The 25,216-nt window shown below is 39.4% G+C and overlaps 1 protein-coding gene across 1 annotated transcript; it reads right to left on the bottom strand.

Moving 5' to 3' along the window:
* Positions 1 to 14,610: 14,610 nt before the first annotated feature.
* Positions 14,611 to 20,801, bottom strand: LOC113140022 (N-acetyllactosaminide beta-1,3-N-acetylglucosaminyltransferase 3-like). Its single transcript, XM_026323738.1, has 2 exons — positions 20,671 to 20,801; positions 14,611 to 16,980 (listed from the first exon to the last, which is right to left on the bottom strand). Exon 2 carries the CDS (start codon positions 16,968 to 16,970, stop codon positions 15,849 to 15,851), a length of 1,122 nt encoding a protein of 373 aa, XP_026179523.1. The 5' UTR covers positions 16,971 to 16,980; positions 20,671 to 20,801; the 3' UTR covers positions 14,611 to 15,848.
* Between the last annotated feature and the right edge of the window lie 4,415 nt (positions 20,802 to 25,216).

Genomic DNA, 25,216 nt, shown 5'->3' with positions numbered 1-25,216 from the left:
TGTAAAGGTAAAAATGATGCAAGCTACAGGTTTTCACAGCAGAGTATGCAGGGCCTTTCCCCTTTGCTGAGTTTAACCAATCAGGCAGTCTGTACGTCACGGCACAATATAAGCCCCACCAGGTACCACCACCTGGGAGGTCGAAAACTGACATGTCAATGTGCTATATTTATATACAGTGCCCTCCACAATTATTGGCATCCCTAATTAAGATGTGGTAAAATTGGTCGTTATTGGGTCTTTCAGCAGGATAATGACCCAAAATATGTGGAAAAATCTACTTTTTTTTTTTTTTTTTTTTTTTTTTTTTTAGGTTTAGCAGACATAAAATCAAGCTCCTCCAATGGCCATCTCAGTCCTCAGACCTGAACCAGATTGAAAACCTATGGGGTGAACAGAAAAGGAGAGTGCATAAGAGAGGACCCCGGGCCTTGGATGATCTGGAAAGACTGTGCAAAGACGAATGGTTAAAGATCCCTCTCTCTGTATTCTCCAACCTTGTGAGATGTTAGAGGAGATTAAGTGCTGTCTTGTTGGCAAAAGGGGGTTGTACGAAGTATTAAGATCAAGGGTGCCGGTAATTGTGGCACACATGATTTCATAGACAGTCAATTATTTGATAATGTTATTTTTGGTTTTTGCTGAATAATTGTACTTCAATTAAAGGTTTTCCCTTTTTTTCTGAATTTTGGTTCTATTTTTAAAAAGAAAATTAATTTATTAGAAGCTTAAAATCCAATCTTAATCAGGGGTGCCAATAATTGTGGAGGGCACTGTATACGTGTGTGTGTGTGTGCTATATATATACACACACACACATAAACATAAAATATACAGCCTACACCTCTGAAACTTCCCTATATGCTATTTTTTGACTGTTTAAAATATGCTGCTAATTTCTGTCAACACTGTTTACATGTGTTGCAATAGCTGTTCAACCTGCACTTTATGAACATTGCACATAACACATCAAACTGCTTTACACAGAATTGTCTGCTCTTTCATGTCTACTACCTGCTGCACAATGTAGAGTCTAGCAGTAGTTTCCAGCTGTCTTTTATGTTACTTACTGCCTGCTGTTTTTGCCACTCTGTAGCCTATATATTGTGGCAGTACTTTGTGCTGTCTTTTTGTATTTTATGTAGCACCTTGTGTCCTCTTGAATGTTTTGTTTCACTGTTCAGGTTGCCAACTGAACAGAGCTTGAGTTGATATGAAAAATGCACATGTGAATAATTCTTCCAGATTTATGTGAAACATTTGCCTCTGGACTTGTAGTCACAGTTGAAAGGCACTTTAAGTAAAGCATCCTCCTTTAAGAAGAGCACTCCTGTAAGAATTTCAGCTATCTCCCTGGATGACATTTGACCATAGAAAACCAAACTGACTAGATTCTGTTCTCTCCTGAAATTCCCAGTCACACAGTCACAATCAGAACAATATATGGTAAGTTGTGGAGTTTCTGCCCAGAATTTACTCGGCACCAGAAAAGTCGAGAAGAAAATTCCCAGTATGAATGAATGACGGGCGATATATAAAAGAACTCATTGATTCACAGGACAGTATTCATCAGCATGTGCGTGCACAATTATTTGACATTTTCCTATGCAGCAGAGATGTCATTGTCTGCTGGTATTCAGCCTGCAGGGCATGCTGTCTGATAAAGTTTCTGCCTACAAAGTTTCTGTCAGAAAGTCACAAACTACTGCTCGTCTACCATGTCATCAGCTGCTTCAGACAACAGCTTCATTGTCAAACAAAGTGCATGGTTTAAGGGAAAAGTGAATGAATGGGACACTACTTTGCATTGACGTTATATACCTCAACAAACCTAAACTGTTTTCCTGTTTTGCTGGTTCCAGCAATGCTATGACAAGATATAAGACATTCTAAGAAAACATGTTCAATTTACTATTCTTTAAGTATTTATAAGTGAATGAACACAAAAAAATGGGCTGAAAAAAACAAATCACATCATCTTAACAAATCTGCTCCTTTTCATATGTGTAAAAAGATGTAGAATTGTGCTAAATAATGTTTGACATAGTTCATGACGGATTAGATTGTTGTAATTGTAAAGCTGTTGTGCAGGTTGCATATAGAACAAATTTTTGTGCTCACTTTAACCAGTTAGGCAATAGAGCCTGCTTTTACAGAGCTGCACAGCCTGGTGTAAAGTCATAAGTAATCAGTAGTAAGCGTCGTCAGAATCAGCCTGCAGCTGCTTCTCTGGTTAATCAGGATGTTGTGAAGCTGACAGTCAGTGTATTCTACCTTTTTCTTTGTGCATCTCTCCACCACAGCTTCCAGTGAGTCCGGCCTCATTCCAGTCACTGAACCAGCCTCTTCCACCAGTTTTTCCAGTTTTTCTGTTTTCTGCTTCCCCAGGAGACAGCTACTATAGTTTGGCACCACTTCAATGTCCAGACCACAGCTGTTGACTGGATAAGGAAGGGTTTAGAACATCGAAAATCAATCAGGTTTTCACTAGGGGGAAGTTTTTTGTGATGCCAGTCAATGAACACTTTTATCGGATCCCTGTACTCCTTTTAGTCCAGTACTGATACATGCAACAACTGCAGTGTCATGGTAATACTTCAGAATGTGGCAACCCTCAGAATTGTACTTAAAGTTTGCTGTGTATGGTGGTGAGAGTTTTAAAATGTGAAAGTCAAAACTGCGGGAGAAGACAGTGTTTTAGAGATATATAACGCTACTATCCAAAAAACACTGAAATTTAGATTAAAATTTCAGTAGCCAAAAACAGAAGAAGTAATTAGCGTTATTTTAACAAAGATAATAACGATAGTGTAAAATAAACACAAAACAATGATAAATAACGGGATAAATGACGATGCTAATTAACAGAAAACTTACACCCACCTCCCCCCGCCGGAGAGCCATAACCAAAGGCGGGAGAGCTTTGGAGGGGAAATGAGCACCCAGCTTTATAGGGGCACCACAGAAGAAGAAATTAACAAAGAGGGACTGTGAACTCTAACCTTACCAGTAACTAAATACCTTTAATCAGAGCGGTAGAGAAAACACTGCTTTGCCTTTAATAATACTTTAAAATATTTTAAATAACTTTACCAGTTTGTAGGTTCCACATTCCAACTGTCATATGATCTTATACAAATAAATAATTTTTTTTTTTTTAAATAGTCGCATCCACACGTCACTGCGTCTCTTGGTGACGCACATAGCAACCATAGTGCATGGCAAACGTCGACCTAGTGGACAGTTCAACATACCATGGCTTTCTAATTGAGAGTGGTCTCGTCAAAAAACGACTAAAGCCGCAATCTGGGATCACTGGGACTATAATGGTGACAATCAACTAAACTCGACTAAAAAAAAAAAAAAATCTGTGTTTCACGAGTAATTTCAAAAAAGGACCATATAGTGACATATACTAGCCGAGGGGAGCAAGTAATTGTTATGGAAGTGTTCTGCCGATCGGTGCTACCTATCATGTACTACCTGGCGGTTCTGCGCATGCTCAGACTTCCAAGCTTGGGCTCTTTCCAGGTCTATAAATCTGTACCTTTCTATCTCGCAGTGTGAGTTTTACAGTCATTGTTTTAATAAGTCTTAGTCTTTACCGAGATTTGAATATTCCATTAACTTCAATATATTCTGCTGGTCAACTGACAGCGTACATTGAGTGAGAAGTGCTGTAACGTAGACTGATTCTGCACTGGGTGTAAAAGTAAAAGTGACATACATATACTAATACGCCTGATTAATGTTAATAGTAAGAGTATTTAAGCATACTTCCCAGACACATAGTGTATATGGAGTGTGAACACCTGTTTGTAATGAAAGACACAAATTAGGATGTCATCATACTGTCAAGAGTTTTTCCTTTATAGTAAATACACAACTGGAAATGCAAATCCAAAGGTAACATTTTTCAACAAGGCAACAGGTGAAAAACATTCAAAAACAGCAAAACACACGTGACATATCCAGCATCACTAGTTAAAATAATAACTAGTGGCAGGCTATTGATGAAAAAAATAAAGGGTACCCTGTTTACAAAGATTTATTAACCTAAGGTAGTTATTCTCTTAAAGTTAGGCATCCATGACATCCCTGAACCTTAGATAACCTTTGCCCCTAACCTAAAGTTGCTCACGTCCTTGTCGTGTATAAATGTTGCAAGTAGAGGGAATTTGTTCTTTATTCTTTTCTCTTGTGTGTTGATTGAACCCAGGTGCACCTGTAATCATTAAAGGAGACGTCAGCCTGCATTATCTTTATGTTTCATTTAATTTTCAGAGAAGAACTTATCCAAAAAAGAATATTTATCAAACACTCCAGTTTGCACATCTCCCAGTGCTGGGGAGGAATTATAGCAATGATACTGAATGAAAGTTATATTTCATTTAGCAAAAATGAACAATGACAACAGGTCACTTGTTGGTCAGTCCCAAAAATGGTATTTTATAATCTAGATAACTTTCCTCCCAGATGAATGATGAACATTCCTGACATGGCACTATGCCTGGCAGATTTTTTCTCTGTCATCCCATAGTCAGTCCTTATCTTTTTATCTTTAACCTTTGGCTGTGGCCACACCTGAATTCAAGTGCCTGATAGCCTCTGGTATTGGAAGCTAAGCAGGGCCATGCCTGGTTAGTACTCAGATAAATGAGAGCAGCTCAAATGATAAAAAAACTTTAACCTTTGGCTGTTTTATCAGTCTCAGAGTATATGACAGTACATAACCTCTTTTTTAAATTTTTTTACAATTGTAACTGTTTTCTGAGAGGAAAGGCGAAGAATAACAACTAATATTAAGCTTGTGGACAACAATAGAGGTCTATGGCAGAAATGAATGAAGTTCATTTTGGGGTTTTGTCTCTGGGATTTGAAAAAAGCAACAAATACATAAAATAACTTTCCTTATTATTTTTGTTTGTGTGCTTTAATACTATAATGTCAATTATCCAGCATTTTTTTAAATTCAAGGACAGTTTCTCAGGCCCACTTTCTAATAAATCAACATTTATGAAGGATTTAGTGTAATTAAATCCATAATGCTTTATAGATCACCTACAAGCCATTAATATCTTTTGAGTCAACCTATTGCTGCATATCCTCCATTAGTATGATGTTAATAAGATGTTTATAAATAAATGTTTGTCTAGGTGCTCTGAATCCCTTTTAAAGAACTAGTAAAAAACAAGAAAAGTGTTAAGCTCAAAGAGGGCCTTTCACAACTTGGGAACACAAAAGCTGTTCTTATAAGCAATAGATACGATGGATTTACTAATCATAGAGCTTCTAAATAGAGCTTATATACTCTTTACTGTGGTTATGTCAAAAATATTAAGTTCTGACACTTCATGACATGTTTTTCTTTTGTTTTAGATCCTATAGCTATTGTCTAATGTAAACCAGATTTTCCTGTTTTGTTTCCTAACTACACCTTAGTTAGGGGTGGTAAGGTGTAGTTTTAACTACACCTTAGTTAGGAAACAAAACAGGAAAATCTGGAAGAGCACATTTAATATGTAGTCTTAAAATAAGGGTTACTGTCCAGGTTGACCTGAAGCTGAAATCGCATTTTCCTGGTGGGCCGACACTCTTCATAATTTCATTTTTTGCTTTTCATTAAGAAAAAGGTTTTGTTCAATAAAGAAACAATGGGAGCCCAGTGATTTATTTTCTATAGGTTACTGGAGTCAATCAAGAGCAAAATGAGCACTTGCACTGGTACATTTGTTTATTAATCTACTTAGGTTGTATATCTGATTTTTTGTGGTGGGTCGTCTGGGATAAAAAAAATGCCAGGGACAATTTTTAGTCTCAGTCCAGCTCTTGGGATTAATCAAATCATAGGCTGTGTACTCTGTTTAGCATTTTAGAGTATCAGCTTAAACCTGAGAAATTACCCTTGGAAATCAGCTCAGACTTGCTATGTCTGCTGAGGCTTTACTGAAAGATGCAATGGTATTTGAAGCATTTGGGGTTTAATGCAATTATTTACTTTGAGCACATCAGCCACACATTTTCTTCTCTGTATCTCTGACATTCAAGTAAAACAAGTCTCATGCAGTCCAAAGATGCTGCTTCAGAGTAAGTTTTAGCAACAGGTGGCGGAGGTCCAGTGGTCTTGGCAAACTAGTGTAAACTAACAATCACAATAATTAATAAGTAAGATAAACATAGTGTTATTGTTGTAGCCTATACCAATTAAGGAAGCGCATACATTTCCGATATCAATATTAAAGCTCATCAGTTTGTGGAGGAATGAAAATTAGGCTATAAAACCTGCAGCACACGCTGAAATTGATTCAGTAATAGCTACCTGAACATGGCTGAGGACTTGATGAGGTTTTTTGTTAATCTTGTTAATTAGACGATCTGGTTTTGACTGCAGAGTATCACAGGCATTTCGCCTTTGCTGAGTTTAACCAATCAGGCAGTCATGACAAAAATATGAGCCCAAACAGGTATATACAGTCAGGTCCATAAATATTGGAACATCGACACAATTCTAACATTTTTGGCTCTATACACCACCACAATGGATTTCAAATGAAACGAACAAGATGTGCTTTAACTGCAGACTGTCAGCGTTTATTTGAGGGTATTTACATCCAAATCAGGTGAACGGTGTAGGAATTACAACAGTTTGCATATGTGCCGCTATCACAACTAGAGATTGAAGAAATACAACACAAATGCTACGGCAAGGGGGAGCCAGGACGCCAGGTCAGGGGGGAAACAACACCACCCCCACCCAAGATTGGGCATCAAGCCCCAATGACAAGCCCCGACACGCTCAACACAAGAGCAGCTGACCTGAGAGTGAGGATCGTAGGCAAGATGGACACCTGGAACCTCCGCAGCCGGTTACCAAGACTAAGTGAAGTACTCTCTGAAAGTCTACTAGAAGATGTGAATGCAGCATTACAAACAATCCCCACTGTGACCATCACCGAGACCAACAAGCTGATATACACCACGGCAACAGTGATCCTTGAGATGCTTGGCCACAAAATACATTCCCCCACGAAGGAGCAGTACCCTGCATGGAAAAGGAGGTTAGAGGCAAAAATAAGGGCAACACGGAGAGAAGTTAGCCAACTATCAGAACTGCAGAGAAGGGGGATGAAGTTGGGTAAGAAATACGGCAGGCTGTCCATACCAGAGGCCCTGGAGACTGCCAAACAACGACTCACATCCCTGGCCACACGCCTGAAGAGGTACACCAGATAAATAGAAGCACGGAGAATAAACAGGATGTTCTCCACCGAACCATCCAAAGTGTACTCTCAGTGGGGGGGCAGTAACACGAGAGCTGACCCACCAAGGCTGGAGACTGAACAATACTGGAAAAACATATGGGAGAGGGAGGCATCACATAACACCAATGCCCAGTGGCTGGCAGACCTGAGAGCAGACCACAGCAACCTCCCTGAACAGGAACCAGTAACCATCGCAATGGCAGATGTCCAAGAAAGGGTCTCAAACATGAAGAACTGGACAGCACCGGGGCCTGACATGATCCACACCTACTGGCTAAAGCAGCTAACTGCCCTCCATGAGCGCCTGGCAGATCAAATGAACCAGCTGCTAATGGATGGGACTCACCCAGAGTGGCTAACTGAAGGCAGGACAGTCCTGATCCTGAAGGACCCCCAGAAGGGAGCAGTCCCATCTAACTACCGTCCGATAACCTGCCTCTGCACAACATGGAAGCTCCTGTCGGGCATCATAGCGGCTAAGATGAGTAGGCACATGGCTCAATACATGAGCGGGGCCCAGAAAGGGATGGGTAAGGACAACAGGGGAGCAAAACACCAACTACTGGTGGATAAAGCGGTCGCTCGAGACTGTAAGACCAGGCAGACCAACCTGTGCACCGCATGGATTGACTACAAGAAATCCTACGACTCAATGCCTCACACATGGATCCTGGAATGCCTGGAGCTGTACAACATCAATAGGACCCTAAGAACCTTCATAAGGAACTGTGGGGCTGTGGAAAACAACCCTAGTAGCCAACCTCAAGCCGATAGCACAAGTCTCCATCAAGTGCGGCATCTACCAAGGAGATGCTCTGTCCCCGCTGCTGTTCTGCATAGGCCTGAACCCCCTCAGCCAGATCATCGCTAAGACGGGCTTCGGATACCGACTGCGAAATGGGGCAACCATCAGCCACCTCCTGTACATGGATGACATCAAACTGTATGCCAGGACTGAGCGAGACATCGACTTACTGATCCACACCACCAGGATATACAGCAACGACATTGGAATGTCATTCGGACTGGACAAGTGTGGTCGAATGACAACAAAGAGAGGGAAGGTTGTCAGGACTGAAGGAGTTGAACTCCCAGAAGGCAGCATAGCGGATGTTGAGGGCAGCTACAAGTACCTTGGAATCCCACAGGCAAATGGGAACCAAGAAGAAGCCGCAAGGAAAGCAGCCACAGCCAAATACCTACAGAGAGTAAGGCAAGTCCTAAGAAGTCAGCTAAATGGGAAGAACAAGGTCCAAGCCATCAACACCTACGCCCTGCCGGTCATCAGATACCCCGCTGGCATAATAAGCTGGCCAAAAGAGGACATAGAAGCCACTGATGTCAAGACAAGGAAGCTCTTCACAATGCATGGAGGACTTCACCCCAAATCCAGCATCCTGAGACTGTACGCTAAGAGGAAGGAAGGAGGCCGGGGACTGGTGAGCGTCAGAGCCACCATCCAAGATGAAACAGCCAAGATCCATGAGTACATCAGGAAGATGGCCCCAAGCGATGGAATACGTAGTGACTATCTCAGGCAACAGAAGCCCGATGCAGAGGAAGAAGAGCAAGAACCGTCATGGCAGGACAAACCCCTGCACGGCATGTACCACCGACAGATACAAGAAGTGGCTGATATCGAAAAGTCCTACCGGTGGCTGGATCCGGAGGCACTGATTGTAGCAGCACAAGAACAGGCCCTGAGCACAAGATCGATAGAGGCCGGGGTCTACCGCACCAGGCAGGACCCCAGGTGCAGGCTGTGCAAAGATGCCCCTGAGACAATCCAGCACATAACAGCAGGTTGTAAGATGCTAGCAGGCAGGGCGTACATGGAACGCCATAACCAAGTGGCCGGCATAGTGTACAGGAACATCTGTGCCGAGTATGGGCTGGAGGTCCCAAGGTCAAAATGGGACACGCCTCCAAAGGTGAGGGAGAATGACCGAGCTAAGATCCTGTGGGACTTCCAGATACAGACCGACAAACAGGTGATGGCTAACCAACCGGACATAGTAGTGGTGGACAAACAGCAGAAGAAAGCCGTAGTGGTAGATGTAGCGATCCCAAGTGACAGCAACATCAGGAAGAAGGAACATGAGAAGCTGGAGAAATACCAAGGGCTCAAAGAAGAGCTAGAAAAGATGTGGAAGGTGAAGGCAACAGTGGTCCCCGTGGTAATCGGCACCCTCGGGGCTGTGACCCCCAAACTGGGAGAGTGGCTCCAACAGATCCCAGGAACAACATCAGAGCTCTCAGTCCAGAAGAGTGCAGTGCTAGGAACAGCTAAGATACTGCGAAGAACCCTCAAACTCCCAGGCCTCTGGTAGAGGACCCGAGATTGAGGTATATATATATATGCGCTTGCGTGGGTTTACTTGGGGTACTCTGGTTTCCTCCCACAGTCCAAAAACATGCATGTTAGGTTTAAATTGCCCCTAGGAGTGAATGTGTGTGGTATAATTTTATGTGAAACACCTAAGTTTGATCTGGACTCATGGTCACAATTGAAAGGCATATTAGTTAGTGACATGTGTAGCCATACTTATTGAAGGTGGACAGATTCACTCCGCCTCACCAACAATTCCTGCTGATCCTGAGACTCAAACCCACAACTTTCGGGTTACAAGTCTGACTCCCCATCTATTAGGCCCCATATAGTCTTATTACTGTTCTTTTGTGATGCCCAAATATTTTCAGCTGTGTGAGCACCAGACTCCTGTCAGAAGAGAACTCCGGTAAGAATTTCAGTTATCTCCCTAGATGACATTTCACCATAAATAACCAGACTGACTAGATTCTGTCTTGCCTGGAATTCCCAGTAACAGTCACCAGGAAGGTTGAGAAGAAACCAAAAACTTAACATGACTGAAAACAAAAATTTTTTTAAATCAAAATTTATAAATGCATACATAAAAACGCAGCTGATTTGTTTGCGATTAGCCTACATGAAAACTAATCTTGGCCTCAGTCAGCCTGGTGTCCTTTCTGACCACACAATCTGCATATAAATATGCGTTCAGTCACTTGCATTTCTCTGTTAGTATAAATTCCCAGTGTGAATGAATGTCAGGCGATATATAAAAGAACTGATTGTTTCACAGGACAGTATTCATCAGCATGTGCGTGCACAATTATTTTACAGTTTCCTATGCAGCAGAGAGGTCGTTGTCTGCTGGTATTCAGCCTGCAGGGCATGCTGCCTGATAAAGTTTCTGCCTACAAAGTTTCTGTCAGAAAGTCTGTTTTGTATTTACCAGCGCAAATGTATTTGATGCAAATTGAACACAAATGTACATCATACTATAAAACATTTCTTAAAGTTTGTTTAGACATTTAGAATCCTTTATGGTGTATAAAACCTTATCTCTTCCACATACAGCAGTCATTAAAGACACATTCAGGTTACCCACACTGGTGAAGTAAATCTGAGCTCATGACTTTTCACCTAGTGCAATTTTTCTTGTTGAAATTTAAATTACTTTGGTTCTACACTCGTCACAAACTACCTTAGGAGGAAGATTTGTCTTTTTTGTATATGTCTGTTTTCAGTGACCAGTCCAACTTATTGGTGAGGTGAGGTGCACACCTTGATAGGCTGGCACAACTTCAATGTCTACACCACAGCTGTTGACTGGATAAGGAAGGGTTTAGAACATTGAAAATCAACAACTATTTCATTTCATTGGTTTTAGAGGTTTTCACTAGGGGGCAGTTTTTTGTGACTCCAGTCAAAGAATGCTTTTATCAGATCCCTGTACTCCTTTTAGTCCAGTACTGATACATGCAACAACTGCAGTGTCATGGGAATACTTCAGAATGTGGCAACCCCCAGAATTGAATTTAGTTTGCTGTGTATGGTGGTGAAAGTTGCTGAGAGTTTTAAAATGTGAAAGTCAAAACTGCGGCAGAAGACAGTGTTTTAGATAAATACTATCCAAAAAACAGTAGCCAGAAACAGAAGAAGTAATTATTTTAAGACATGCATTTAAGACATACCTGACTGACCTGACCTGAGTACCAACCATGCTCTAACAGCTTGTTGCTGGCCTTAGTTTAACTGCATGGACATATAGGTAGCACCTTGTAAATTTAGATATAACACAAAAAGTTTCTGCACCACACTCCATTTACTGTGTGGTTTTTCATTCTCCCTCAATTTCTATGTTGTGTCCAACTCAAATTAGATAAGAACCAGTGTGACTGTGGCTGACTATACATACCATCACTGTGTGACCAGTGAAAGTCTGCCTTGTGTCGGGACCTCCATTTATTTGCCAACAGTCTGCCAGTCTTTCCAAGGGAAAGAAAACACTGTGTAAATATTTTTGCCAGGCCCTACTCAAAGAAGAAACACAGTCAGGACTGAAATTATCTTAATTCACCAAAACGTTTAAGCTAAACGTCACTTCAGAAGCACTTGTATGGCAACATATTCACATTCACAGGTAATGAGTATTTAACAAAGATAATAACGAATAAACACAAAACAATGAGAAATTATGGGATGAATTACGACACTAACTAACAGAAAACCTGCACCCACCTCCCCTGCCGGAGAGCCATAACCAAAGGCGGAGGAAGAAATAATAATAATAATAATAAAATGCATTTTTAGAGTACTTTTCTAAACATATGTTACAAGTGCTTTACAATAAAAGACATTAAAGAACAACAAAATCCTAAATACTAAGGAAGATAAGAGGTCGTCCCCATCTAAAGAAGATGAGGAAAGGCTTGCTGGTAAAGATTTACCAGAGAGATTTAAAAGATGGTTCTGCGTCAGCTGATCTTATTTCCTCAGGTAAGTCATTCCAGAGTTTGGGAGCTCTAACTGTAAAGGCTTTATCACCTCTGGCTTTCATTCTTGCATCAGAGATACATAGAAGATCTCCATCCGAGGATCTCAGGCTCATACAGGTTTAGCAGCTGGGATATACTGTATAAGTTGGAGAAAGGTCGTGCAGTGCTTTAAAAGTTATTAATAAGATCTTAAAATCAATCCTAAAACATACCGAGAGCTAGTGCAAGGAAGCTAAAACAGGAGTGATATGGTCAATTCTACTTTTTCCAGTCTTTCAGCTGAGTTCTGGACAACCTGGAGCCAGTTAAATGATTTATGGCACAGCCAGGTGAATAGACTGTTGCAATAGTCAAGGGTGAGGAAATAAAAGCATGTAAAATCACCTCCGTATCCTTAAATGACAAAATTGAGTGTATTTTGGAGATATTTCTGAGGTGATAAAAACATGTCTGAACAAGCTTTGTGACATGGTGCTCAAAGTTTAGTTTAGTATCAAACCAGACTTTTTGCAGCTCAGACTTACAAACTTGGGCTCTTTGCAAGTCTATAAATTGTGCGACCTTTCTTTCTCGCAGTGTGAGTTTTGCACTTATTGATTTAATAAGTCTGGACATACACTGAAAAATCTTTATTCAAACAGGTCACTTGTTGGTCAGTCCCAAAATTTGTTTTTTTTAATCTAGATAAGTTTCCTCCCAGATGAATGCAATGTAGTTCCAAATATCTGAAATGTATTATACTTTCTGACAGGTCTGATGGATCTCTATACTGGAAGGAAATATAAATTACAGACAGTCTCCAGTATAATTTTATGTAGCCTAAAGGCTGTATGTATATAAGTAGAAATCATTCAGTGAATATATGTGGACCAGTTTTGTTGATCTTTTGAAAAACGTGAACACACACACACTAGTATTTAGATTTAGTTGTTTATATTAAATATATTTGTATGTGCAGTACAAGATTTAATCTCAAAGCTGTTTAAAAATAAATGTATACAATATTTTCATAGCAGCATGAAAAACACATTTCTGTACATTTCTCCAAATGTTAAATAACCCAATATTTTAAAAAGAGATATGCCAATCTATCTTTTCTCAGATTGCATGACATTCCTGACATGGCACTATGCCTGGCAGTTTTTATTCCTCTGTCATTTCATATTCAGTCCTTATCTGTAACCGTTGTTTGTGGCCACATGTAAATTCAAGTGCCTGATAGCTTCTGTTATTGGAAGCTTAGCAGGGCTATGCCTGGTTAGTACTTGGATGGGAGACCAACTTGAAAGACCAGGGGCTGGTAACTTCAACTACAGAGGTTGTGTCATAAAGGGCATCCAGCATAAAAGTTGTGCAAAATCAATCATGTGGACAAATTGATCAGCTGTGGCAACCCCAAATGGGAGCAGATGAAAGGAAAAAAGAAACTTTAACCTTTAGCTGTTTTATCAGTCTCAGAGTATATGACAGTACATAACTTTTTTTTTTTTTTTTACAATTCTAACACTGTTATAAGGCACAAACACAATCTTAATCTAAGACAAATATATACACAAATATGAAAATAAAATTAGTAAATTTTACTTAAGCAGACGATTAAATAATATTACCCGGCTAGTCTTACAAACCCCTGAGGAATTTTATTTTAATTTTGTAAGACACAACCAGTCACACAGTTGGCGATTGCTCAAAAGATTTCAATCCAGGTGTAACAAATCTTCTTAAATAGAGAATAAACATTTAAAATATACACCTTTGAATGTCTAGCCAAACAATAAGCAAGGATGGCTACCAGCTTTTGGAAAAATGTGCTTTAGACATGCTTAATTCGACAGTTAATTGACTATGGATCAATATCCAGCCCAAGTCATAGGCTAAATAAATCACACTGCCAAGCTGACTGGAGGTATATAAATAACGCAATAGCCAAAAGAAAAAATACACACCTTTGCATATACCATTACCACTAAAGGAAATAGCCATCCACTGGTATATTAATACAGCCTGTGACCATTGACAAATATTGGGGTTGCAAATCTACACACCCTTGACAGTCCACAGTGGTTTTATATTCTGGATGATTAAACATCTGCATCACCTTAGCTCTTTACAGTCAAGAGTAGCACAGCCTAAACCTTAGTTTAAGTACCCTACATGGAATGTGTACATTATGAGCAGAACCTCCAATATGCAAAAAGCAAGCTAAATCTAAATTAGCCAAACAGTAGACAATATTCCCTAAAAGATTAAAATTCTTCTTTGCACACTAAACCACTAAATATCAAATAATATTAATATTTACATTTTTTTTTACATCAAATCAAAGTCATTTCAATATTCCTAAGCCCTGATCTATTACATTAGTTTGTATACTGGCATTTGGTTGTTGATAACCTGTCCCTGATCATCCAAATGAAAGGCTAATATCTCCTAACACAACATTTAGGAAGCTTTTATTTCACAAGTCTCTGTGGACCTGTTGCTGACACCATTCCACAAGTTTAGCTTTGCTTTTCTTCTTCTTCACTTGGTGTTTTAAGGTAAGCTTCACTTGTAGGCTTATTATGCTGCCCACCTCAGTGCTGGAAAAATCATATACTGTGCTCCGGTACCTACGCTACTGGTCAGAAATTTTAGAACACCTTCATTTTCTCAGTTTCTGTTGAAATTTAGATGGTTTTATGTTTCAGTATAGGCCTACTCTGAAGTGCAAACATAGAACAAATACCTAATTGGACATTAAAAATACATCATTAAATTGAATCTACATTTATAACTCAACAACTCGCCACCATTTGCAGACACAGTTGTGCTCATTAATTTACATACCCCAGCACAATTTAAAAAATATAACCCAGACAAGCACAGGGAGAACATGCAAACTCCACGCAGAAAGGCCCCTGCCAGGTTAAGATCCCAGGACCTCCTTCCTGTGAGGCAACAGTGCTAACCACTAAAAAACAACAGCAATTACTGAAGAAGGCATCTCACCACTTTTCTTATAAACAGACATTTTCTCAAAGTTGTATGTAAATTTATGACCACAAGTGTATAACAACCAAACATACCCATGGCATTCTCTCCAAAGTTGATATCAAATATTATTATAAAATTCTTCCCAAGACTGTAGTAAGTTGCTTTATTTTCTGCCTTCACTCCAGTTACTTTTAAACCAGCTCAATGGGGTTAGTTTGGAGACTGTGCTGTTGTGACTTTGGGTCTGTCAGACTTCTACCTCCTTCCTGCCTTTTGTTGGTGCAGGAAACTGCACTCACTGACATCTGGGTGTCTTCTTTACAATTTCTGTAATGGCCTGTCTATCCTTCTTTGTTAAGTGTATTTTTCTCACTATTATGACAAGAATATTCTTCTTGCTGCAAAACAATGCTGGCAAAATAACTTTCCTGCAAACATTTTATGTCGCATTAGCAACAAAATAGCAGATGTGTAAAGTAGCCATTTTCTATGTGTCTGACAGCTCAGAAGTGACTACTAATAAGTCCTGAGATAAAGTTTTGAAAACCTATTTTTGGTCAACACAGCAATGGACGAGGTAAACAAACACCTCAGCCTGTGTGCTACAGTGACAGCTACTCATCTAAGCTCCTTCATCTGTCCCTGTTTATGTCTGGCTGTTTGCTCACATCTATAAATAACTTCCACTGGACTGTGCTGAAGCCCGGAGCTGAACGGTGGCAGAAAAACAGTTAGAAATCTTTTCTCATCACATGTCTGCATTTACAACCAAACAGCGGGTGCATGAAGCAAAGTAATATACAGTTTTTAAAGTCCACATTTTAGATTGGGATCACGTACTCTGTTCCACATAAGATACATCTGTGCTGGAAGGAATCTGTGTACCAGTAATATGTCTTTATAATAGCAAGGATTGTATGCATCTAGTTTCTTTGAGGGAATAGACAGTCCAGCTGTCTTCACACCCATATGAGACACAGGACCAAGTCCAGCTTTGAGAAGACACATACCCATGTAAACATCATCAATCGGAAGAAGAGGAATGGTTTTGGACATATTGTATATTACCAAAGCTGTATATCCAGACAAAAGGAAGCCCCCACCGCCACAGTAGGGTGGATATGAGTTTGATTCCTGTACCTGAACTGGGATAAAATACTTGCTCCCTGATGATCTAATGGGTCCAACATTCTCGATCAGATGGCCAGTAAAGAGGTGCTGGCTTCCATCGTTGTCTTTGAGGCCTTGGAGATACTCAACCATATTGTCTGTTTTGGCAAAGACATCATCATCACCATTCATCAGGAAGTGAACTTTTGGACAGTTTCTTTCCATCCATTCCAGGAAAAGCACCTGCTTCAAGGTGAGGTTGTAGAAGGAGTCACTAAAGTCCCACTGGAGGATGTCGTTGTACTCACGCTGCTCCAATTCCAGTAGTTTGTTTAGTCTTTGTTTCTCATGACCAGAATCTGTCGTCCCTGAGATGAAGATCCTTCTGATCCATGCACCATTATGTAACCTCTCTTTGGCCCAGGTTTTACGCAGCACTTCTCGGCGATCATAATTCACAGGAGAGCTTTTAATGACCAAAAGAAGGAAGATTTCTGCAGATTTTTCAGGCCCTCCACATTTGTCAGGAAGGTCCAGTAGCATGGGGAAATGGCGACAATGTTTATAGTAGAGAAAGTCTTGTATACCAACAGGAAGAGAGCTGAAATCTGGGATGTTGGCAGCAGACATATTTTGTTGACATTTTGGCCAGGAGTATACATAACTGTTGTTTTTGGTGGGTGGTTTCATTTGACTCCTTTCTACATCTACATGGATTGATTGGCAGATTGATTTGTGGTCAATAAAATCTTTACAGAAATGGAGGACCACCAGCCCAAGAGCTGCCAGCAAGAAGGCTTTCGTTCTGATGTTTCTCATCCTTGAAACTCTGCAACGACAAATCAAAACACACTTCTTTTACACACAGTCAGACATAAAACAACTGATACAACTAATTATTTATTAGTTGTGTCATCAAATTTAGATTAAGGACATCAGACCTGTGTCTTTTACAGTCACTGTCTTAATAATTCAATGTAACCCAAAGAAATGTGGGGAGCCACAATGTTACAAATGTGTACAGTACATGTCAAAAGTCAAAGCAAACAGATGGCTGTCAAAGTATAAGGAGTTATTGAATCAAAATACATAAACAAATAGAATAAAAGATGACTTAATATTTTTTTCTTTTTCTGTCCCGTGTATCTGATACCTGGATTAAGATTAACAACAATTAGATCTATATGAAAAAAAGTGAAAAGAAAATGAATTTACAGTATATTTCAAAAGTCTTCTATATCTGCTACTTCATCTTGGAGACTCATGCTGCATTACATGGCTGAGACCAGCAGAAATTCAACAGATGACTTAACATTACCACTGCACACCACTACTTTACTCTTCGCTTATAATATGATTAGCAGAAATTTGTTATCAAGTAGCTTTGTAATTGGCATCCAGCTTATTCAATAGTCCATTACTGTATTTAGGAAAATACAAAAATAGCATTACTAAGAGAAACTCAAGTTAACAACACTTCATCAGTCACCTAGTGTGACTGTCATTTTGCAGCCCATCAAAGTCTGTTAAGCATTGCCTGCATGACTCATAACTTTTCAGTTGGCTGTCTGCTGGCCGGATGGTTAAGGTACATACAGTATCACATGACTGCAGCATTAATGATTCAGTTCTTGGCTAGGACACCATTTTTGCGTGTAGTTTCCTTGTTTTACTGCCCTTCTCTGTTTCTCTTTACTGTTTCAAAATTGTCAGAGTTCTTGAGGTCTTTTTAAAATGTCTTTCAAATGTTTGTGTTTAAACATGAATATAACTCTTATCTAAAAAATACTGGGTAAGTTATAGATTTGTGCATACTTTAATCAAATATGTTCAGGGGTGTGATGAATAAGGCTTATTTGGCCAAGAAACAGTGTGTATGTCAGTCTTTGTGTGCAGGTGTATAAATGGTAAACCTTTTCCCACTTTTTTAAATTCATAACTCAAGGCTCAAAATCCTCAATCTGTCATATACTGTTTATTCTGGAACATCCAGGGTCACAGGGGACTGGAACCAAACCCAGCCGACATTGGGCAAGAGGCAGGGTACACCCTGGATAGATCAACAGACTCTCAAAGGGCTGACACATGCAAACACCCACATTCACACTAATGGGTAATTTAGTCACTAATTAACCTTAACCAAAACTGTATGGCTTTAGACCGTGGGAAGAAACCAGAGTACAGGAGAAAAAAACATCTCAGTCATTCAAAAGCTTTTTTGAATCAGATAGAAGAAATATAGATTATTATACCTCATTTGTATATTTTGCAAGCTTAGCTACACTGTTTAGAAACAGAACATACTTTTAACATCTGATAATAAGGACAGAGCCTTCTAAAAAGACCACAGAATGAGAGGAAGTGGGCTTCCTGTGCCATAAAGACCTGGTAACCAATAAAGCAACATTTTGAATATTTGACTGTTGTATTTAATATATATATATATATAATATATATATATTATATATATACATATATATATATTATATATATATATAATATTTGAATGTTTGACTGATCTGTTGTAGAGACAAGTGAATGCTTGTACAATAAAGCTTGTGGGAGTGCCAATATGAACCCTGTGACTGGTGACATTACTGCTCTGAAAAGCAAGCAGAGACCGACAGCAGCGAGCAGACTGAGCTTCAGACATGAGGTGGCTTGGCATCTGTTCGCAGAATCCTCACATATGAGGTGGCAACAAATCAAATGCTCTCATGTCTCTGCAAAACGGGTGGAATATGTTACATAGGTGATGTCAGACACTGAATCATTAGAACAAACTAAATATTCATTTAGTGAAACATGGGCAAAAAAAAAAAAAAAAAAAAGCAAAGCTTCAGACGTTACCATTTACTGTAAAATGACAGAAAAATGACCCACCTAAATTTAACACTAGTCTCACCGTGTTACTAGCTTAAAGACATCAGGCAGCAAAACACACAACTGACTGACTGACTGCATGAACCACCTCGTGGATAACAGAAAGTGAGGAAGAACACTTAATATTAATATTACTTTTCCACCGGGTGACCTGTCCAGGCTGTACCCCTGCCTTTCACCTGAAGATAGCCGGGATAGGCTCCAGCAGATCCCTGCGACCTTAAATAGGAATACGTGGGTATAGATGATGGGTGCCTGTCTATTACTTTTCCAGACTACAAAACTAACAGAAGTGTTGAGTTGATTTATTTGCCATGTTTCTTATCTCTTTTCTCATGCATGTTTAATGTATTTTGCATTATGTCATCATTTCTGTGGCATTGCCCATTACATTTGCAGGCAATAGTGGAATAAAGTTAAACACACTTACTCAAGTACTATACATAAGTACCATTATGTGTATTTGTGTTTGTTTCTGTTTATACTTTTACTTCATTAGATTCCAAAGGGAAAAGCTGTACTTCACACTTTGACTACATTTATCTTTTATCTTCCACTATTATTTTTCTCATAACAAACCTCTAAGGTTCCGTATTTCCTTCATCTTTGAATTTCTGTCAACTGGGCGCCTGCTGCTATTTCTTTTGCTTTCATTTCTCCATAGCGTGCTAAGGAACTGCTGATGATTTGATGTGTTGCCAATACTGACATGTGAACACTTCACTGTCATCTGTTTTCCCTGTTGTTCGGCCTTATTGACTCATATTGTGCATGTTGGGTGCATGAAAGTGGGAATAAAAACAAATCCCTCATTAATGTTTAAACTTCTATGAGGAATAACTGAGTGAGTGAAGATAACCAGGTATCTACTTACAGCTATTTAGCCTATTTCTAACACAACTCTTGTTCCTTAAGCAGCATTGCACGTGTTCTTCAAAAACGTAATTAGAAATGAATTAAAATCATAAAACTAGGCATAAAAGTTGAATTCAGCAGCGCATGGAATTATTATGTGTTGACATGAACCATTATTTCCTTTATCCCATCAAACTTCATATAGAAATATACAATAGAGTAACGATGCAGCCTACTTCGTAAGGTGTAAGAACAAAGCCTAATCACACACACCGATAAGAAAGTGCTGTATTAACAGACTTCATCGCGATATTACACATTAGTCCACGGCCAGGAGATTGCCAGCAGTGCCCTGAAGAGTTTTTGGCTCTGGCGTGATCCAGGAATGTAGAGGATCGGGTGACAACTTCATTAAACTCACAAAACGAGATATGTAAAAACCTACTGATGAATATTTAGGTTTGCCTGTCTATGAGAACTGTGAGAAAAAACAAAAATAAAATAAACGCAGAAACACTTTCTAAAAAAAGACAACATATAATAATAATTCTATTGATATCTGATACGCCCTTTTCCAACCTATTTATAAACGAACGACTAACAGCCTATGCTATCCGACCAAGTAGGATAAGGCATCGACGTAGATTTTAGACGGAAACAAAAATCTAGGTAACTGTCAGTGTGAAATAAGCCTCCGTTATATTACAACACGAACTCCAGTTCGCTACAGTAAAAAAAAAAACAGCACCATATATACTATATATTTTCTATGTTTACTTACCACCAACAGAAGACTGATCCTCTCATCTGTCTCTGCTGCAAAAATTATTAACACGTTCAATATGTGGCAGCATGTTAATCCGTCTGTGTGTGAAGCCTTCTGGGCGGTGCCTGTGAGTCAGGAACCCACACCGCTATTTGGTAATATTTGCACAGAAGATGGACTGTAACCAACTGCAGTTAGTTAGAGTCTGCAGTAAAGTACAATTTGGAGCTACTTTCAGTGTTATGCTACTTTATGCACATTCATTTTTAAGATGTAGGTAAATACCTATAATGATCTTATAAAATTGGATTAATTACAATACAGTTATTGCAAAAAGTACATTAGATTAGTATTTTAAATCATGTATTTGAGTCACATGTTATAGTCTGATATACAGTTTAATAATACTATGGGCTGTATTCCCCCATAATGACTACTTATACTTTAGGCAGATAATACTGTGCTTGTTACTCAAGCACAATTATGAATACACATAGTTTTTATGTAGCCTAATGGAGCAGTATAACAATGTAGTGGGAAGGCTCTCAGTCCTGCCAGCTCAGAGCTCTGACCTTGTAATCCACATTACTTTGATATTATTGTGGATTATCTTTGCAGTAATTGTTCAAACCATGGCATGTATCAAACCATGTATCTAAATCTCTCTAATATAAGATTTATACTGATTTCAAATTATTAAATCCAATACACGCTCAGGACTTTGTTATTTGCACCAGAATTTCTGACTGACTGACTTTCTGCTATTTTCTGCCTGTGGGGTCATAACAGGATAACCAGTGCCTCATTAATGAACACCAAAATGTAAATGCATATACTAACAGTGGTTGAAATCTGGTGAATTTGTTGGTCATAAATTCTAATGGGGCAACCACAACAACACAGAAAAAGCACAAACGACATGATGCAGAGTTTCAGAATGCGTCTGCTGTGGTGTGATCACAGTGGAAAAAAAGAATCTAAAAAAGAAAGAAAAAAAAGAAAAAGCAGATGTGCAGAACAGTTAAGACAAAATGTCTCAAAGCTTAATGCCAAGTTCTGACAAATGGGCTGGAGTCTGGTGACGCCTGATCTGGGTCTGGAACGGCTGACGTGTTGACCCTTTAAAGCCCTTTGAGACACTGCACTGTATGTGATTAGGATTATATAAAGACATGAGCTCGCTCAATACTGCTTGGATACTGTCTTTGATGGATGAGGTGTGTGCTTAAGCATCAAAGCAGGGTATTGTCCTGTCCCATCAGCCTATTATATTTTAATAATAGAGGGTATCGACACAAAAACATTGCTAAGAATAACTGTGAGGGTAAAAGCTGTAGAACCTGATTTTCCTCAAAAGGTTTGTGAAGCTTGAATGAGTACTTATTAAACTGATTCACCACTTTGCATTGTTGTTTAGGAGTCTTTAGAAGCCAGTGAGGATGATCTGATGTAGGTCCCTAAGATGTCAAACTTAAAACCTAAAATAATGATCAGAGATGTGACAGACTGCAGGGAAAACTGAATACAGATGCTGTTGTACAGAACATGAGCGGTCTATCTAATGGTTGGAGTGTCAGAATGATTCCAATCATATATTGTGACATTCACAGCACCTGATTGCAGCCCAACCAAATACCTATGTGGGATTTTGAGGCTATGTGTGAGCCATCAGCAAAATGCCAGATGATATCCTTCGAAAAATATATGCTATCCCTACAGAGAATTGAAAAAGTAGCATTGAAGTGGTTGTGAAGGCTTAAAACCTTACTCATTTATACAGATTATCTAAATAGTGTAGCTTGAAATAGCCTGGATGGGTTTTATTGTACAGTCTTACTATGTGTAATGACGGTAAAGCTGATACTGTCACATTTAGTGTATTTAGCTGGGCTGCAGAGAAACAGGACTAGGAAAGGCAGGACCAGGTTGAACGCTGTTTATTCACAATATTAATGAAACCAACTAAAAGCATCCAGGGAAAAACACAGAAAAATACAGAACCAAAACAAACTCTGGAAGGAAGTCCAATAGAAACAGAGGAGGGCCTGAGGCAAAACCAAGGATATCCAAACTGGTGGTAAAAAGCAAAAAAGAACAAGGAAATATTTGAGACAAGGAATATCTTGTCAGCATATTTTGGTGTCCGGGAACACTGGAAAGGTTAATAATAAAAGAGGAAGTCATGAAGATGTGAAAGTAAACAGGAATACGGCAGGTGTACAAAACACAAGGAGATTAACTAGACACAGGTCCAACCAATTATCAGTAATGACAAACATCAAACTGAGGAACAGAAACTAGGGCAATACAGGAAATAATGGCAAAATATAAGTCCAAATCAGGAAGACATGACAGAACTTTAAAATACTGTACTAATTAAAACAACTTGCTGCCCGGAAGCTGTTGACTTTAAAATGTTTTTCCAGGATGTTTGCTTTTTTTTCTCCATCATAACAAAGCAATGTCTAATTTCTTTATTAACTCTAAACTTTATTACAACTCAAGTAGTTGTTGAGCAATCCAGGGGCAATTCCAAAATTTAAGATGCCATCCTAACCACACGTCATGGTTTCTCACGACTTTGAGGAAGTAACAAGAAACAATGTTACCATTACATAAACACCCACCCAGTGATAAAACAATGGCAGCGTAGGGGAAACAGCCACAGTTTCAGTTACATGACATCTGTCTTAAACATCTCAAAAAGGTCAACAGGGAAACATGAGAGGATGGTAAACTTACCTACAGTAAGTCATTTAATCCAGGTGGGGAAAACTAAGAATAAGGCAGGTTGTCTGCTGTAAGAGACCGGAAAATAACACTATAACATTGACAACCATGTCATCACCTCAATATTTACACTAGTCTACACACTATTTTCTATAAACAATACAGAAAGGCTGTATTACCGTACTACTTCTGTACTACCAGAAGGCAACATAGCGGATGTTGAGGAAAGCTACAAATACCTTGGAATCCCACTGGCAAATGGGAACCATGAAGAGGCTGCAAGGAGAGCAGCAACCGCCAAATACCCAAAAAGAGTAAAATAAGTCCAGAGAAGTCAGGGAAGAACAAGGACTGGGCTATCACCACCTACGCCCTGCCGCTGATCAGATACCCTGTTGGTATAATAACCTGGCCAAAGGAGGAGGCAAAGAACACTGACATCAAGACAAGGGAAGCTCTTCACAATCCCCAGTAGCTGGAATGAGAAGAGCAAGAACCATCATGGAAGGACAAATCCCTGCACGGTATGTACCACTGACAGACAGAAGAAGTGGCTGATACCTATCACTTGAGGCATGACCCCAGATGCAGGCTGTGTAAAGTGGCCCCTGAGACAATCCAGCACATAAAGCAGGGTGTAAGATGCTATCAGGCAGGGCATTCATGGAGCACCACAACCAAGTGGCTGGCATAGTGTATAGAAAATTTTGTGCCGAGTATTAGCTGGAAGTCCCAAGATCAAGCTGGAAAACACCCCTGAAGGTGGCTGAAAATGACCAGGCTGTGGGATCACAGATGGTCAACCCGACGGCTAACTGACTGGACATATTAGTGGTAAAAAAAAAAAAAAACAAAACAGGAGAGCAAGGCCCTAGTGATAGATGTAGCATTCCCAAGTGATAGCAACAACAGCGAGAAGGAACATGAGAAACTTGTGAAGTACCAAGGGCTGAAAGCAGGGCTAGAAAAAATGTGGAAGGTGAAGGCAACAGTGGACTCTGTGGTAACTGGAACACTCAGGGCTGTGACCCCCAAGCTGGTCCCAGATCTCTGTCCAGAAGAGCACAGTCCTAACAGCTAAGATGCTATGCACGACCCTCAAGCTCCCAGGCCTCTGGTAGAGGACCTGAGCTTGAAGGAGACAAACACCACACACAGGGGTGAGTGGGGAATTTTTACATATATATACATATATATACTATATAGTATATAGTATATATATATATATATATATAAATATAGAGGGTAAAATGGGTCAGAGTGACAAAGTTTTATAACTTGACACAAGCGGTGGCCCTCAGTTATAAGGACCTTTGAAGTGTCTTTTATAGCATCTTTCACTTCATTATGTTTGGACTTTCTTGGTGAACTCCCCACCCCTTGAGTATCATAGAAATAACTAATTAGACTCTCCTACATACAATTAGTGTTTGTTTGCAGCTTCTTCACAACATTTCCAGGAAGTAAATATATATAAATAAATGGCTAAACAGGTGGAAACACGAAGCTTGACTTGATTTTTCAGATAGAACAAACAAAATGTTAAGTATTAAAAATGTCAGTTCACAATTAACCCAAATATGATTTTTTTTTTCTAAATATCAACATTTCTATGAATTTATATATATGTATGTATAGTACGAAGATTATATGGAATAATTAGAAATGCACATAATGTACAATGATATTGTAGCACAACATATTGCTTTCAGCCAGCAGACACAGACAGGAGCTGTGTCATTTTATCAGACCACAGGAAATGTTTTTTTACAGTGTGTCACTAAAACCTCAGGCAGTACATCTTGGTATGGTGTCTAGTGTTCATGTTTTA

This window comes from Mastacembelus armatus, chromosome 4, assembly GCF_900324485.2.
Source record: "Mastacembelus armatus chromosome 4, fMasArm1.2, whole genome shotgun sequence".
NCBI classification, from domain to species: Eukaryota; Metazoa; Chordata; class Actinopteri; order Synbranchiformes; family Mastacembelidae; genus Mastacembelus; species Mastacembelus armatus.
Note: the sequence above shows the minus strand (reverse complement) of the source record. Positions and strands in the feature narration are given on the sequence as shown.

Coding starts and splice junctions, on each gene's coding strand:
- LOC113140022 (XM_026323738.1), bottom strand. CDS start 16,970: ATGAGAAACATCAGAACGAAAGCCTTCTTGCTGGCAGCTCTTGGGCTG.